At 39.5% G+C, this 18043-nt stretch overlaps 1 protein-coding gene across 1 annotated transcript; it reads left to right on the top strand.

Moving 5' to 3' along the window:
* The first annotated feature begins 2945 nt into the window (after positions 1 to 2945).
* On the top strand, positions 2946 to 14071 carry LOC112992378 (phosphorylated adapter RNA export protein). Its single transcript, XM_026115392.2, has 5 exons — positions 2946 to 3124; positions 5302 to 5921; positions 8871 to 8991; positions 10913 to 10996; positions 12676 to 14071. The coding sequence occupies exons 1-5, from the start codon at positions 3020 to 3022 to the stop codon at positions 12943 to 12945; spliced, it is 1200 nt and encodes a 399-aa protein (XP_025971177.1). The 5' UTR covers positions 2946 to 3019; the 3' UTR covers positions 12946 to 14071.
* The last annotated feature ends 3972 nt before the right edge of the window (positions 14072 to 18043 follow it).

Here is an 18043-nt window from a genome sequence, read left to right as displayed (position 1 = left end):
AGAATAGCAGCAAAAGCTTCCTTCCTCTCTTTTGACATTGTGCCTTTGCAACCTTGACCTCAGGAAACTTTCCTTAGGATGATACAGTATATCAGTCTTTACAACTACTTCTCCATTGTCCAGTCTGCAGAGACTACCAAGAGGGTTCCAGCTGAAACTGGAATGACATCATCCATTTCTTTCACACAGAGCACCAAAAACCTGACAGATAACAAGTTTCAATCACACCTGACCTGTAGTGATCTTTTTTTGATCTAGTGACCCAGGGGTATAAAGCAGCTGTTGAGTTGTTCTATCTCCTGTTAACTGTTACTCCTAATATAAACCTTATTCTTAAAAGGTTAATTTAGTATCTAAGACCAAACAGGTTCTAGTTGGCTGCACAGTTTGCAGCATTTGGTGAAGTGGGAACTTCAGCAGCTCCATCCATAGGTGCCTCAGAGAGGAACATGCTTTTAAAAGAGCACCTGATCCACTTAATTAAGAGGCCTCTGTGGCCATAACTGTCATTGCCTATCATTCACTGGCACAATAAACCCCAGAAAGAACAGCAGCTCACATGTTTGCGTTTGAAACTGGCAAGATGCCTTGCAGCGATTATGAACTCAGGCGACCCTACTGAAACTTCAGAGAGATCACCCTCAGAAGGTCTGATTCTGACACCTCTCAAAGGGACAATAAAAAAGACACAAGAGAGGTATACTACTGCATCTAGTTTTGTCACTAGAAAGACAGGTTTTCTCTCAGTGCTAAATATTGTGGTTCTGAACTTAGTACCTAGACAGAATATAGCTGATTCAGCCTGATGGACTTTGAAAGGCTGCATTTCTAATGCATCTCATAATCTTGCACAGACTTTTATCTTTTCTGGATTATGTCTATGTATGCTCAAAGTAGTATCTCACAACAACAAATCTGCAAGATGTCTTCAACCTATAAATTGAATTCTAGCAAAAAAGTAGGACTGCCAAATACTTAGCACACTAGCTGAGGCATTGAACAACATGGTTTCAATTCCTAGCTCCTCCACAGACTTCCTCCATCACCGTAAGTAATTAGTTCCTCCAGCCATGACTACCTTATTGGTCAGGCCAGAAAGAGAGTCAAAACCCTGTCACTGTGCCTGACTTGGCTCTGTTCATTCATTTTGCTACAGGGCATCCAAACAATTCAGACTATCACTGTAACAAGTGGTGCCAAATTTTTTCTAGGAAGGACTCTGGGCCAACTTGTCTGCATCACATTGGGCTCTAATCAGCTATGCAGTACTAGCCATGCCAGTCTTACCACTTTTGAACCATCCACTGTAGTACAGATGTAGATAAAGATGTGGTTAGACCTGCATAAAAGCTTAATGTGGGCCTGCACTTTCTATTCCTGGTGTCCCCAAGCCCACATCTAAATTTAGGTATGCCTACAAAAACTACACATGAAACGTAAGTGTGAAGATCCATTCTAGTGATACTCATGAAAGTCAGTATGTCCTCTTGTATACCAAAGTTTTCTTTCAGACATGTGTTTGCGTACCACTTTCTTATTGTAGTACATCCCACCCTTGAGCACTGGTCCCTTCAGTATTCAACAACAAAGCAGAACATTAATGGAAACAGACTCTGGCACCCAGGCAGAACTCTGCCAAAGACCTCTGCATTTGGCTGGGGTTTAAGTAAGTAGCTTCTTAGTACAAATGCTTTTCTTGGGTACCTTCAGTTTTCAGCATGCTTTTACAGAGGACTTGTTGAATCTCCTGTTTACAATTGTCTGTAGTTCTGCACGTAACAGTTTTGTGGTATACAAGTGGGATTCGTTCAGGACAGATCCTACAATACCTCATCAATTTCTGTAGTAGCATTGCAGCAACAAGTCAACCCATTTTAAGATCCTTATTGCAATGAAAGTGACTAACATTGACACCCTGGAGCAACTAACTTTAACAGCTTCTATGACAGTAACGTATTTCACCCTCAGCCCTCCTTTCTAATACAAAATCTGAGATTGTAGGGCTAACCTACCATTAGTGATTTTGCTAAAACTATTCGGATGCTTACTCACGCAGTGGTTAAAGCAAACCCAAATCCTGACAAATACAATTTCCCTTACAGGATTTCTGGCTCCTGCTACATAGGCAAATAGAACAAACAGATGATTTAAGTTTCCTGAAAGGTCAATCATTTAACGGGACCAGCACTTCTATAGTGCCAAATTATCAGGGTAGCAGGGAGTGGGCGTAACTGCTGTTTCAGATCAGGTCACCCACAAGATATGTGAAATATCCCAATATGATCCCATTTCTGGGTGACAAGCAGAGGCAATGAATGCTTAGTAAGAGCTCTGTGGCAGGGCTTCATGGAGGGATGCAAAAAACACTTCTCTCTCTAGGCTTTTTCTAATTTCAGTGACACAGGACAAAAAACACCACCTAAATATACGTCAAAGAAAGTGGTACCTCAACAATCTGCTGTAATGCAACAGCTCTTAGGATGCCACCTCTTGCGTTGGTGAAAGGCGTTACATGCTGTGGTGCCTACAGCAGCAGGGCCCTGCGCAGCCCCTAACCGCCGAGCACAGCCCTGCCAGCTCCAGGCAGACATGTGGTAAAGTGACCTAGCTGAATTTTTGTGTAAATTAACATGGGATTTTTGTTTCGTAGCCGCCTTTTTGTGGCACCCCGGACATTTCCGCAGCGGCGACGCTCAGTCGACGCGCCAAAACAGCGGCACGAAACGCTGGCGCGGTGTCGCGACACCACCGCGACAAGATGACGGAAACCTCTCAGCACGGACAAGATGGCGCCACGGCGCCGCGCACTCCCCTCCCTTTCCCGCCCCCCCGCCGGCAGCCCCGACATGCACCGCGCCCTGCGCCATAGCTGCCGGGAGGGGTCGCCGCTGCCGGCGGCTCTCGCTATTGGTGGAGAGGGACCCGCGTGCGCGGGGCGCCCGCGCCGCGGCCACGCCCTCCCGGCCCTGCCCCGCCCCGCCGACCAGGGGTCGCCGCGCTCCGGCGTCGCGGCGGGAAGATGGCGTTGGAGGCGCCGCGGATGGAGGGCGACGTGGAGGACGGGGAGCTCTCCGGCTCGGACTCTGATATGGCCGGGGCTGGCTCTCCCAGGGACCCGCAGCAGGTGAGGGAGGGGAGGCTGCGATGAGGCGGGAACGAAGCGAGTCCGTGGCTCCAGCGGCTCTAACGGCTCCAGCGGCTCTGGTCTCACTCACCGTGGCCGGCGGGCGGGCGGGAGCGGCGGCTGCGTAGCCCCTGGCAGCGGGGCGCAGAAGGCGCAACCGGGAGAGCCCAGCCCCCTCCCCGCTTCTATCTTCCTCCTCCTCGCACGCCTCGTTCCTCCTTTCCCGCCTGCTGCGCTGCCGGCCCGGGCTGCCCGCCCGCCACTCCCCGTTTTTCCGCCTCTCCTCCCCCACCCCCCCTGCCCCGCCACCGGTACACACAAGCAGATGAGATGGGCTGCAGGCCAGGCTCACGGCCCTCCCTTGTGCCCATGACGCCCGCCTTCGAGGGGCTGGGAGGCGCTGGGCGGTGCTCGCTCGAGAAGGAGCTCCCGAAGGCTTTCTCTGCCGGGGCAGCCGAGCTGGGGAGGTGCCCGTGTCCTGCGGGAGGTGGGGCCCTGCTGGAGTCTAAACAACCGGGATAGAAACATCCTTCCTAAAGAATAATCGCTTTCTTCGTGCCCTGGATCTGGGAATTAGCCTGTTCCCCTGACGCCTCTTTATTGGGAAAAACTGTATGTTGCGGGGAGGGGAGCTTTTGGATTTATTAGGCTTTGAGTTTGATGAGCAAAGAGGAGCATTCTGTTATAGTTAGTCATTTCAGGAAAAGACAAACAACCGCTTTAAAAACACATGAAAATTATCAATAATGTACTGCTTTCTCTTGAATTTAGAACTCTTTTGTATGTATCAGTTGCCGAAGAGATGTTTATTTTCCAGTGTCTCACACAGTTCTCATGTTAAGTTGTATTATGAAGTTTATGTGAGGAACTTATCATAGTACAAGGAGAGGAAAAGACTTCAAAATATGATAAATGAGTGTATGACGCTGTATATGTAAGGACTGTTATTTTCTTTGGTTACTTCTATTTATTTGTAATGTAGTTCTGAGATGTGTAGCACAAAAATTACAGATTTTTTTTGAGTTGTGAACAGTATGCTTCTATTTTGGGTTATTGAATACATTTTAACTTAGAGATTTGTGTTTCATAATGTGATAAAATAGACTGAAGACTTCTTGTGTTCTCTGTTGCCTGCTAGTAGAATGAAAAGGAAATGGTGTCATAATGTTGGTGAAAGAACAGTAAGGTTAAATAAAGGTTTTTATTTAACTCAAGATTGAAAGAAGAGAAGACTATTTTTAAAAATATGAGATAGTGTATTACTTCATGATAGGAAGCCATAGGGGGGAAAACTGGAATTATTAGTACAAAAAATGCTTACTGTAGAATCATACAGAAGCATGACCCAAAATTTTGTGCGTTGGGAATAAGAGTTCTGGGTTATGTTAACCACAGTGCTTTGACAGATGGTGCAGCTTTGAGTGGGTTTGGTTTTGGTGTTTTAGACTGCTAGTCAGAAAAATGGGGAATTGGCCTTTCCTGCATATTCTTATAGCAATGAGAGCTGTTTGTAAAGTATTTTAAAACGTTTTTCTTGTGTCCTACTTGAGAACAGGCTATAGTGAGCTTATAGCTACTTTTTGGTTTAAAAAAAAATCAGAAAAAAACACACAAACAATGTATTTCACCTATGAGGTATTATCTTCTCTAGCAAACTATGCTTTGTCCTGATTGAACCAGAATCACTATATGCTGTTAGCTTCCCAATGTCTGCACAGCATCCAAGGTGTTTTTTTGTTTGTTTTGTTTTTTTCTTGAGTTTCTGTGAATGCTATTGTGGCTACAAATCATTAGTCCAGACTCCAGAGAGAACATTCACTTCTCAAGTGTTACAAAATCTTCTGCTGAGCTGCTGTGGTGCTTTATTCTTTGAGCCTTCTTAAAACTACTGTTCATGTCTGTCATTTGTTTTATTTGGGAATTTTAGTAGCTTTTCCAATTTCTTAATAATCTTAATTTTCTTAATGTAACTTTTGTTAAGTCAAATGTATAAGCATGCAAAATACAGAAGTTTGATAAGATGCTTATGCCAGCTGCAGCCCATAAGATGCTCGTAGAGGACTGCCCAGTCACATTAGTCAGAATCAATTTTTCTGTTTAACTATTCAGATTTTTGATGTGAATTGATAGCTCTCTTTTACAGGAGTAACTGGATTAATGGGCATTTACTTTTTCAGAAATCACATGATGGCAATAATTCAGTCAGACCTTTCCAGAGCATCATTTCATCCTGTGCGCCAAGTGTCCCTTATCGGACAACCAAAAGTGTGGACTCAAGTGATGAGAGCTTTTCTGAATCTGATGACGACAGCTGTCTGTGGAAGCGAAAACGGCAGAAATGTTCCAGCCTTCCTCCTGCTAAATCTGAGCCTTTTCAGTTTACCCAGAGCCAGCAAAAGCAAACTTTTCCAGGCGGTAAGAAGGTCAACAATATCTGGGGTGTGGTGCTTCAGGAGCAGAGTCAGGATGCAGTGGCTACTGAACTTGGGATTCTAGGGATGGATGGTAGTATCGACAGAAGCAGGCAGTCTGAGACTTACAATTATTTATTGGCTAAAAAGCTAATGAAAGAAGCTCAGCAAAAGGAGGCAGAGACTTTAGATAAAGAGTTGGATGAATACATGCATGATGAGAAGAAAACATTGCCAGGAGAAGAAGAAAATGGACATGGTTTTCTCAAACGGAAGCGGCCTGTGAAAGATAGATTAGGTGAAAGACAAGAAATGAATTATAAAGGAAGGTATGAGATAACAGAAGAAGATTCTGAGGAAAAAGTGGCAGATGAAATTGCTTATCGGTAAGTTTAATACAGTATTTCTTTACTTCCTTAGATATTGGAAAAAAGCTTCCTTACAGCTAAATGTTATATGTCATACCAAACTATGAAAGACATGAGTGCCTTGTGCATATTTCTAGAATCCTGGGATACAAATGTAGCATCACAGTTGGTATCTTGTAGAAACCTCCAGTAATATTGTCAAACATCTCTGATACCATTTTCGGTTAGTTGTGAAACAATGAGTTTGACAAAGTTTAAAAGCTTTACATGTGGAGAGTTAAAACTCCCTGAATTTTCGTGGAAAAGATCTGCCAGAATGGTTTGCTTGCTTTAGAGCACGGGCAAGAAAAAATACTGTTTTTCATGGCATAGATTTAGTAGTGGCTTTTTTAGGAAGAGCTGCGTTACCCCGTGATGAAAAATTTGGATTTGAAGATGGACCACAATGGACACATGTTGTGATCTCCATGAAAAAGTGGATGTTACAGATCTTTGGGGTTATAGGTGACTTGGGCTGTGTAGAGGTTTGGAGAGCACAAATCCTGGAATTCAGAGGTTCTTTACATATGTAAAACATAGGTGTCTGAAGAGACCTTTTGCTGCTGTTGTAACTGTGGGCTGTGCCAGGGTTGGACGCCAGTATTGAAATAAAGCTTTGTCTCTTCTGTATTGTGAAACTGCACTGCAGTTCTGTGGTAGTTTATATTGGTCTATGGTGGGATTACCAAACTCCTGTTACGCTCACTCATTGTCACCCACTTTGCACAGTCCTGGTATTTAAATAACATATACTGAGCCAGATTGGACTTTGGCTGTCCAGACCCTTTGGGGGCGGGGAAGGCATTATTTTCAAGCAGGTTAGTTTAGAGAACCAGTTAGCTCCACAATTCCTTTCAGCTGGCACTGGCAGCCCTGGACTGATGCTGTTGGGAGCACATGACTGCAGTCATTCTTACTTAGATTGACTTAAGCTGACAATCCTTTTTCAATAGATAAATTACCCATAACATCCATGTGCAAGGGAACAAAATTAGGGTTATGTAGAGAACAAAAGTTACAAACACTTACTAATTTTAGATTGGCTAACAAACTCAATTTTTATTTAGATGGCATTGTTAATGTGTAACATGTGAAACTTGGTATTGCCAGATACTAAAGTTGATACAGTGATTGGCCTGTGATTAATGCCATTAGCTGTTCTCAATAGCCTCTCATTTCTGAATTTGAAAACTCATAGATTGTCACTTGTAATAAACTTGTCTCTTTGTTCTATTGCACTTCATTAAGATAAATGATAGAGCCTCTTAAGATAGAAGCCTCTTTTTTTCTGATTCTTTATACACAGCTGTTCTGAACTGGATCAGTAGGATTGTTATACACGTAGCACTGTTACTTAAACAGTGCTGTACCATCTATGTCTGAATGACCATCTTCTTGTGCTGACCCGCACAGTAAACTGAAACCAAGGAGTTTTTCTGACTGTTCTGTGCTGGGTTTTTTTCCCCTCATCTTTTTCCGTTTCTGTTGGGCTGCATAATTTCTTGGTGTTAAAGCATATATAGGAAGGTTGAGTGCAGGGGCAGAGTGAACACTAGGTGGAGAGCGGACTGTTTAAACTGGCACTGCTACTAACAGAAGTTAACAGTTTAACCACATTTTTAAGGAATCCTGATTATGCTAAAGTTGTCTGCATCTTTGAGAAACATTTCCCTCTCTTCCAATGATTCGTAATTTGTAATTCAATCCTATAAATATTTGAGATAGCATTTAACCTCCAGTGCCTATTAATCCATTGAACTCAGTGAGATTAATCCCAAAGTATAAAGCCTTTGCATGGTTAGGACAATTGTCATTAAAATATGATTTTTTTTTTTTATGTTTAATTTCAGATAACTTCAGTCATGAAACTGAGGCAGTTGAAGCTAGCCTGGTTGTTCCTATGTAGTTGATAATAAAAGTGGTCTGAGACCTTTTATTATACCATCATTGTAACACGTGCAACTTTGTAGCATGGTAATGTTACTTGAAGCTCTTGGCTTCCATGGTTTTCAAGAAATTTTGGTAGTTGATGAGGGGGATCTGTAGTCCCCGGAGTTTGACACCACTGAGCTATAACAGTTAAGACTATGCATCACTGAAAGCTTTGTCGTTAAAATATGAGAATTTAGAGTATTAACTCTTACTCTGGAAAAGTTGATTTGTGGGCTTACGCTTTTTTTGTCCAGTGAAGTACAGATTTCTGCACAGTGAATTGAGTCCATAAAAGCCTCTCCCTTCATGCAGGCTGATGAAAGTTTCTGTTCGAGGACACCATTACTAACAAAATAATGCAATTTAACTCAGTAATGCTGTGGGTCTTTTGCGGGGGTGGGGTGGGGGAGCTGTTCACATATGATAGGTTATCATAGATTATCCAAGGGACTTGTTTCTTTTATATTATGTAGGCTTGTCTGAATTGCACAAGATACAGAAGGACTATTATGCTTGCTGTTGCTTCCAATTAATTGTTGATTTAACTGTAAAGGATGCTGTCATTTTAATTAAATGCAGATTATTTGTAACTAGCCTAAATTTTGCATTTGCTGTAACCTAACTTCTTTGCTCACTTCATGCTCTCAACAACTCGTTTGTGTCGTTAGTTCATCTTGTGCAGCAGACTGTAATACTGTATTTTCCAAGGTTTGTACAGGTCTTTGCCATTTCTCATTTGGCTTATTTTTTCACATGTCAATAGAGGGAAAATAATTGCTCAATTTTTACTGAAACAAATTATAAAAATGCATACTACGTATATCATTGTCTCTCAGAGGCTCAGGATTTTGAAAGTAGATTTAAGAAGCCAGTTGAAGCACATTGAAATGCATCCTAGCCCACAGAATAAATTATTATTAATGCTCCATGGTCAGTTTTACTTGAGAAGTTCTACTGACTGTAAATATACTCTTTTTTTCCCCCCTTTCTCAAAAGGCTTTGTGAACCAAAGAAAGATTTAATTGCCCGAGTAGTGAAAATAATTGGAAAGAGGAAGGCCATTGAACTGCTTATGGAAACAGCTGAAGTGGAACAAAATGGTGGACTGTTCATAGTGGTAAGAAAAATATGATATTGTGCGTTTAGGAGATTTTTCTACTTGCAGAATACTTACGTAATACGATTGCATAACTTCTACATTTGACAGGTTTTCCCAGATTCCATGCATTCATTTACTGTCACCCCTCCAGGACTTATCTGAGCTGTGAAAATCATTTAACAGTAAATGCTAATGTGGTCTTTCAGCAGGGCTGGAGTAAACAGTGAGATAAGTGAATGTGGAAATTGCCCAAGTTTTGAGGCTAAAATCAATAGTTGATTCCAATGATAACATTTCATTGATTATTTTATCTTGCCTTGGGATGTTTCTTTCACAAGCTAAGAGTACATGACTCTAAAGCTTGAATAAAAGCTTATAATTTTAGGATCTAGATGTAGCATCTGGCCAGATTACTTCAATAAGCCAGGTGGATGTTTGACACCACTGACCTAGCTACTAGGTTAATCAGCATGCCATCAGAAGTTCAAATGCACTGTGTACTTCTAATGTCACATTTGAAAAGTAACATTCAAGAGGGAACCTATAAGCTTTAATATTGACCATTGGCTGTAAAATTCATCTTGTGTATCTGTACAGCAAAAGTGAGTACTGATTTCTGTTACAAGGCATAGTAAAAATGCTATACTTACTGGTTAGGTTATCAAATTCTGCATATGTTTTTGTTTTTGTTAAATAATGAGCCTCAGCGCAAGAGTTTTAAAAAAATGGGGAAGGAATCAGTAAATACTTTCAGGCACTTGTATGTACATTTAAATTCTATCATCACAAAAAGATTTCAGCTAATGACTTCTCTTAAAAGCAAAAATAGTCTTGAAGGATTAAAGTACTTATCAGCAAGTATTTATCAAGGAGATGAAAGAATACAACTCCTAGTGGCACAGCTTATTTGGCTGAAAATCAGAGTACAGTATTTGAAAGGTGAATAAAGTATGCTGTTTCTCTTGGCTGGGGATTTGCTAGGATGATGAAAGAATATGGTGTCTAGTATTGCAAGAATGTGCTTTAAAATTGAGCTTCCTTGTTCTTAGAACTTTTGATATGTATTTTATTTTGTTGTGTAGCACAAAAGTATGTTCTTTAATACAGTATCACGGCATTGAAGTCACTTCAATTTTATATTCTATTTATGTATCACAAATGGTAATCAAATAATAGCATGATAAATGCCCGTGATTTACAGAGCTTTTAAAGTGGAGTCCATTCATACTTGGCTATGATGCATCATACTACTCATGTTACACTGAATACTGTTGAAGCATGGAACTGCCGTGCTATGTGGAAAGGCTTTAAAGTACATATTGTGTATTTAATACCTCTCAAGCAGGAATGCAAAATCCTGTACACATACAGATAAGTTGTAGAATTGTTAGATGTAATATTACAAAATTAAATTTTACATAAGTTTGTGAAACTAGTTTTTGACATTTTGCTGGGCTTCTGTGTTAGGAATGGTCTGAATATCTACCGTAAAATTTACATTACTGCAGACAGCTGAGAGAGTAGTTAGAATACTGTTAGCCATTTTGCTCCTTTGCTATCAAATCAGATTTAATATGTAGCTGAACAGTTTTTAAAAAACAATCAACGAATCCCACCTACCCCACACCCCCACCAAAAAAAAAAAAAGCCCTGTGGTATGATTACCTGCTAGGTCAGCAGTCTGGTTTAGTGTTCTAAAACAAAAATTTTGAAACCTTGTACATTCCATGTCCAAATGTAGAGAGCTGGCTATAGACCTTTTTATGACTAGATTAGTCATAAACAAAAACTAACCTGGTTTGTTGTTATGTAATATCTAGCAGAGCTTAGATTTCTGGGTTCTGTCTCAATACAAAGCATTGTTTTAGATGATAATTCTATATCAACACTTACATTTTAAGCTTGCTTTAATTACTAATTTACGTTTTCCCTTATGAAGAATGGTACAAGAAGAAGAACACCAGGGGGAGTTTATTTAAACCTGCTGAAGAACACACCTAGCATCAAAGAACAACAAATCAAGGTAAAATTGTCAGATGATAAATTTTTGTCCAAAGTAAATTTTGTCTTTTTTAACTAGAAATGTTCTGATTGAATCCTTTCCGTAACTTTCAGCAAGTTTAACTCTGTATTTGAAGTATATTTCAAATAAACCAACTTTTCATATTAAATATTAGCAGAAAATAGTTGGCAAATTGCCATTCCTACTACACAAAGAGAACTCCTTTTATATATTGCCAGCTGCTCTGACTGCCCACCAGAAAAAAAATAAACAAAGAAAAAACCACTGTCCAAGAATGCTGAAACTGTAGAGTGTAAAGGAAATGTTATATTCTCTTTGATTTGTATATGCCTTATAGTAGTTATTTGCTATTGTATTTTCCCCTCTGGAGCTCTGACCCATTGTAAATGGACTGGGTGGTGTCCTCCTAAAACAAGATTTTTGTCCTATATTCATTGTTGCAGCTATAGCATTAGGCTGTACTTCCTCTTAAGTCAGATTCTGGTCTGAACCTAGACTTAACCAAATCCGTTGTGTTCACCACTTCAGTCTGGTGAGCTTATAAATATTACAGCCTTTCTTTTTACAGTATGAAGTAATCTGAGATGATATTTTCTTCATTCTATTGAGACAACTTTCGTTTTTCAATGGTATTTGCCATTTCACAGGTCTTTCTTCAAAGAATGACTCATTTATTTCACTTGTATTTGGGTATCCCTCACTGCAGATCATCCCAGCATCTCATTTTGTGAATTGAGAGAGGAATTGACATAAACTGATTGCCTGTAGTATATTTAAAAAAGCTTTCATGGCCTACAGAGGTTGCACAAAGTTGTGAATTTGATCAGTCTTTGCCCCATCTGAGAAAATTACTCTTCTACCTCTCTCCTTTGCCCTTGTATTTGAGTGCCTCATTCTTCTCTTGCTGATATTGGAAAGTGTTTTTAATGAGGCAACAGTTTTCACTGTGTACATCATTTGATGTACAGAATGAAGCAGGAGTCCTATGGAAGAAGTACATACACTCCTGTCCCTCATCATAGAGGTTGTGATGTGCATAACTCTCTCCCAGATTTACATGTCCTTAATGTTTGACTTTGCAACTTTTTGTGAGGGGGAAAAAAGCATTAATATTTTTCCATATGCAGTTTTTTAATAAACTAAGCCAGAAAAAAAAATCGTGTAGCAACACTTAGTTCTGCTGCATGATCTTCTGCCCCTTAAAATATAGAGGAAACTTGTAACAGTCGTATTTTACAGTAGAGAAAACAAGGTTGACGTGTTTGACAGTAAAGATGGAGACTTGGACTCAAGTTTTAGTTCTGGAGGAAAGTTTGTTCAAGGTGTCATAGAACCTTTTGGCCCTATTTTCTCTACTGCCTACCTTGTAAGAAAGTTCTTTTGCAACACAGAATAAAAAACATTTCTTGAAAACAAAAACTTGTAGTTAAATAATAGTTTGAAATCGCTGAGAAATAGAACTATTCACAGGGCATTTTTCTTAAATGCAATCTATAATTGTACTTCTGCCCCAAATAATGTAAATCTTGGTTAAATACTGTTACTTAAACATAGTATTAAATATTAGCATTACTTGTAATAAAAAAGTAGCTAAATATCTAGCGATTTTTTTCATTTATGTTTTATTTAGCAAACACTGCTAAACTGAATATGCCCTTTTTTTTTTTTCTTTCTTCAAGGAAATCTTCTATCTGGAAAACCAAAAGGAGTATGAAAACAAAAAGGCTGCTAAGAAGAGGAGAATACAAGTTCTAGGAAAGAAGATGAAAAAAGCCATTAAAGGGCTTAACCTGAAAGAATATGATGATGCTTCTCGAGAGACTTTTGCTAGCGACACAAATGAGGCTCTGGCTTCTTTGGATGATTTACAGGAGGGACATCATGAAGCAAAGATGGAACCAGAAGATGTTATTGAGATTGATAATGCTCATGATTTGGAGATCTTTTAGCTCTCAGTGTACTTGATAACAAAGTCTCTGTAAAATATATTAAATCAACCTTTTATTATAATTCCATGACTTCTTGTTTTCATAAGTTGCAGAAATATGGGAAATACTTGATGCTAAAGAAGATGACATAATTCTTCACTGAGTTTAACAGCGTGAAGGATGTTATTTGTCCTATTTTGTTTCCTGTGTTAAGGTTTTCTAGATAACAGCTCTACTTCACCGCGTTTGTTCCTTAGGAACTTTTTTTTAGCCACACTAAGTTTAGGGATTAAGGCTTCGTTCTAACCAAATACATCATATTTAATCTGTTGAAGCTAACAAAGTCATACAAAGTAATAATCAAGTGGGGACTGCTCCTAATTACAGTTGAGCAGAAACTTAACTATATTAAGTTTTGACATAAAAGATCCTGTGTTCTTGATGTGGCAGCATGTTGACAAAAAGAGCAGTGTTTGTAATATTAAGACCTGTAAAAGCAGATTGGTTTTCTGAAACAAACTAAATTTTAATAGTGAATGACCTTTGAATAACAAGCCTGCAAATAAGCACTATCGAGCAATATATGTTGTAAACCACTGCTGCAGGTTTTAATCCTTGTAACAGCTGTTTGAGCTTCCTACCTGTTCTGTCTAAGCTTTTTCCATAATTAACACAAACAACTTGAACATATCTTTTTGTTCTGAATCAATCATAATGGAACTCTTTCTGAGTAATTAGACCGTACTAATTTGCATTCCCCTCAAGGATATCTTTGCTCAAGACCCTATATATGCAGGTATAAATCCATTACCTTTCAATTCTTGTTTTCATGCTTTTTCCTCATGTATGCGGTAGAAGTAGTGTAAAACTCACAGAAATTCTAAAGTTTTTATTAACTGTGCTGACTCTTATGAAAACAACAGTATGCAAGAGGGAGATGATTTTTACTTGATGCGGAAGACTATTGCTTAGTTTGTAAGTTTTGAAGATAACTGTTTTATGTTGCACATTGTTTTGGGAGCATAACAGAAGAATATGTGAGACACTGATAATATGTATGATGTCTAAAATACTTTCTCCCTAATAAGTTGTGTTTTCTGTGAATTATGTGCTTTATTTTCCAGTATAAAATATTTCTGAAATACTACTGAATGAATTCACTTTCAAACCTGACAACAAACTTCTGCACGTAAAAGTTTTGCTCACTTGGAAGTCCTTGAATTTCAGAAAAGAAGTGTGTCACTAGAAAATTTTAATATAATTACAGTATTGAACAGTTCAGTACTCTCAACAGCTGGTATTTACTAAAGCATTTAGAGAAAGAGCTCTTAAATTTACAGCATATTCCATTATATGCTTTACTAAATTCAGTTTACTCAAGAGTTTTGATCTTTTTTACATCTTTCTGTCGATGTGTCTGAATTCCGTGTTATTAAGTTGTTCATGATCTGTGAAGCATATATTTGCTGGTAGTATTTCCTGCCACTGAAGCAGCAAAAGGTTTTGATTTGAGATCTTCCCTAGCAAAGCTGTGATGGTCAGCATACTAAACTGATTCTCCTGTAAAAAGGAAACAGTCTTTGCACCATTTGGTTAGTCTGGGGCTGCAGCATTTGCTACTGTTTTGGAGAACTCCTTGGGAATCTTTTAAAATTTTTCTAGATATTGTCAGCAAATTTTCATGGTGGTTTAGTTTTTTATTGTCATGTAATTTGCTGCTAATGGTGACTATATTTTTGTAATTATTAGGGGGTTTTTAGTGTTGATTTCCCAGGTAAAGGTTACTGGAACAGTGTATATAAAGTCCTTCTCTAACAAAAAGACCTTTGACAATCTTAAGTATTTTCTCTCCTTTTTTTTTTTTTTCTTTCAACATGGTCTTTTGAAAAGGAAGCGTTTTTCAACATTGAACAAGCAGAATTCATTCCGCTTACACCAGGTTCCCCCCCCCCCCCCCCCATTATCAAAGAGACTACATTAAGCAGCAACCATTTTTGTATAGTGCTGTGGCCAAGCTTTGAGTCTGCCGGTGGAGTCGCAGGGCTGAGCCTCCCTTCTGCACCGATTGGCACAGGCTTCAGCCCTGGTCTTTGGGCCGCGTGTTGCTGTGCTGGAATGTCAGTGTTGGCCCGGCAGCACCTGTGTCACAACGCCACGTGTGGGGCAGTCCTGGAGCTGGAGCCCAGTGCCCTGGAGCCCAGTGCTGCAGCCACAATGGCTTCCAAAGGGACGGATGCAGATACGCAAGGATGAGAAAGAAAACTTGGCCTTCCCGTGTTGCTGTATTGCCATACACCTGATTCTCTTGTTTGCACCTTCCCGAGCTTGCTGGAAGGTGTTGATAGGGATACATTGGTGATCATCTATCAACTTTCCTTTCTTCCCTATTTGTTTTCTTTCCCCCAAACTACCCAGGAATAAGATGCAGGAAGTAAGGATAGAGATTTTACTCTTTCAGCTCCCACATATGTTGGACTTGCTAAGTCTCTCCTGAGTTGGTACTGACAGAGATAGCAACCCTGTGGTGTTGGTCATCTCTGGCTTTTGACCAAAGTGGATTGTGTGGGCTGTGCTCTGGCTGGGCACCAGTGTTCCTGGCTGTTGGATTTAGTAGTTGATGTTTTATAGACCAAAATGTAGACAAAGTATTCTTTTCGTTCTAAGAATTTTCTCTGGCGAGCAGACATGACTGAAGCATCAAAATTATTACAAATGGAGACTCTGTACTGCCAGGACAAGTATTACTTTCCATCTCTTAAGCTATGAGAGTGTGCAAAGCCAGCTGTACTGTGCCTGAGGCAGATAGTGACAATGACAGAAGTATGCTTTAATTTGGAAGTGCAAGGCTTGTTTGTGAGCAATCTTGTTTTTCTTCCTTATCTTCCTAAATTCAGATAAGAAAACAATGCTTTTTGTTATGGGGAAATTGAATGGTATTTTATTTATATGATTCAGTTTTGCAATGGATCATGAAAGGATTGTCGCTTTAAATATAATTACAATATTAAAGACTCTCCTTCTGCTTCCCCTTCCATGCACATCTGAGTCTCATATGGTAATTAGTTTTCATCTCAAACTTACCAGATGACCTCATTAAAATGTTTCTATGTCCTCCAGGCTTGTTAACTGCCATTTGCCAAAATTCTTGAGCAAGCACGGAATGATCCCAGAGTTTTATATGATGCCTTGGAAACAAGATATGAAGAACAGGAAGCTCATTTTAAAGGTAGTGAGATCAGAAGGTGTTTTCCTACTGTGTGCTGCGTAATAGTAGTCTCATTCTTCAAAGGGCTGAGTATCTGCAGCAACTCATATGGAGTTCAGTTCCAGAAATTATGCCAGACAGCAATGTTTTGCTATTTTCTCTGTACCATCTTGATGCTATTGACAGGACATTCTATGCTGAAGCTTATACTGCCTAAAACACATCTAAATCTTCTATTCTGATTCTCTTAATTTTGACTGTGTAATTCTAGAAAATCCAAACTAAAACACTTGCCAGCATCTCTTAAACAGTTGTGAAAGCAATAATCTCTGGCAGAGGAGTGAAAGCTGAAATTGTTAACTTCATGCACTGTTTCAGTAAAGCCCTTTAGGCCTTACTGCACTGTGACTCTTCTGTTACGAGAAACAGCTAGATACAGAAATGTCCAACTTCCCAAAAGAGAGACAGATAGTTGGTCACATGCATACTCATATACAGATAGATTTGTTGAGGACTGGATAGTGTCAGGAAGACCTACTGGGAGCCAAAGAGGGAGAGGAAGGGGAATCAGCAATGGTGAGATATAAAGATGATGGAGGAGGTGAAGGAAAAGAAAAAGACGATGTTAATTACGGCAGTCACTGTTATGAAGGAACTGAATTCCTTGTACTTTATCAGAGTAAAACAAGAGGCATGGAGGGGTCGACTGGGCAACTGAGAAAATAACACGTTCTTCAGAAGATAGTTTGTTTCAATCTATCATAATACTTGGCTATGACAGCCCTCATCACTTATCCCCTTAACTTCTGATGTCCTTCATGCAGCTCTTGCTCTGATGTGTAAAAAAAAATTTGCTTTTTCTTTCACTCTTGCTTATTCCATGTCTGGAAGAGTTTGCCAGAGGCGCACCTTTAAAGCTAAAAATCTCCTGATGCAAAGGGGGGAATTGTATTTGTGGCTCCAGCAAATATGGGCTTATTAGGTACCCTTCTCTTACTCCTAATTCCTATTTGCCAGCAATGGTTTAAAGATACAGGCCTGTATCTGAACTACTGTGGTCCTTCAGTGATTCTGAAAATACCCAGTCTTAGAACTTTTGTGTTGTAGTTCAGTTAAGGGATTCAGCAACCTGCCAGAGAGAGGCAATGCTTGCAATTTTCTAGGACTACCGCTTTCATTCAGTAGGCAGCTGGCAAACATGTTGCACACGGTGGGAACCGTTGTAGGAACTATGGCCTCTTGATAATTTGGATTTACTGCATTCTGTCTCATCCATGACCTGCCAGCCCTGGGAAATACTTGCAGAACAATGTTTCCCAATTTGCAGAAAGGACATATTTAAAGTTTTCTCACCTCCTTATCTGCAATGCCGTGTAAAATGTGAAAAGATGACACTTTCAAATGTTGAAGGAGGAGGGAAGACTCAGCTATGATAGGTTTAGTATGTCCTAGACAAAATTACTTCCAGAAAAAGAAGCATCTAGACCTACATACTAATGACCAATGAAAATGAGAAAAACATATCTGAAGTCATATAAGGAGACACTAAACAAGTAGTTATTCAAGACATTTCCTTTGAGGTCAAAGTTGGTCATTTTTGGTTTCAGCCTAGAGATTTTTTTTTTTTAAGGTGAAAAACAACAACAGTTTTCTATCATTAAATTAACAGGAAAAAATGTTTCTTACCTTGAAAACTTTAGAATGCTTATTTGTGTTTGGATATATCAGCATTCTTGTTTAAAACATACCTATGTTAGCTCTCATTCAGGAGAGGATTCTTTGCAAAGAAATAAATTAAACACTATCCAAATCCATATTTTGATTAATTTTCTTTACCTGAGGCCAAAATTCTGTCAGATTTTTATAAGTATGTGATTTCAGTTGCTACTCCCACCAATAAAGTGGTCCCAGAGT

Source organism: Dromaius novaehollandiae, chromosome W (genome assembly GCF_036370855.1).
Source record: "Dromaius novaehollandiae isolate bDroNov1 chromosome W, bDroNov1.hap1, whole genome shotgun sequence".
In the NCBI taxonomy this organism is placed as follows: Eukaryota; Metazoa; Chordata; class Aves; order Casuariiformes; family Dromaiidae; genus Dromaius; species Dromaius novaehollandiae.
Note: the sequence above shows the minus strand (reverse complement) of the source record. Positions and strands in the feature narration are given on the sequence as shown.

Coding starts and splice junctions, on each gene's coding strand:
- LOC112992378 (XM_026115392.2), top strand. CDS start 3,020: ATGGCGTTGGAGGCGCCGCGGATGGAGGGCGACGTGGAGGACGGGGAG. Junction 3,125..5,301: donor CTCCCAGGGACCCGCAGCAG/GTGAGGGAGGGG, acceptor TTACTTTTTCAG/AAATCACATGATGGCAATAA. Junction 5,922..8,870: donor GCAGATGAAATTGCTTATCG/GTAAGTTTAATA, acceptor CTTTCTCAAAAG/GCTTTGTGAACCAAAGAAAG.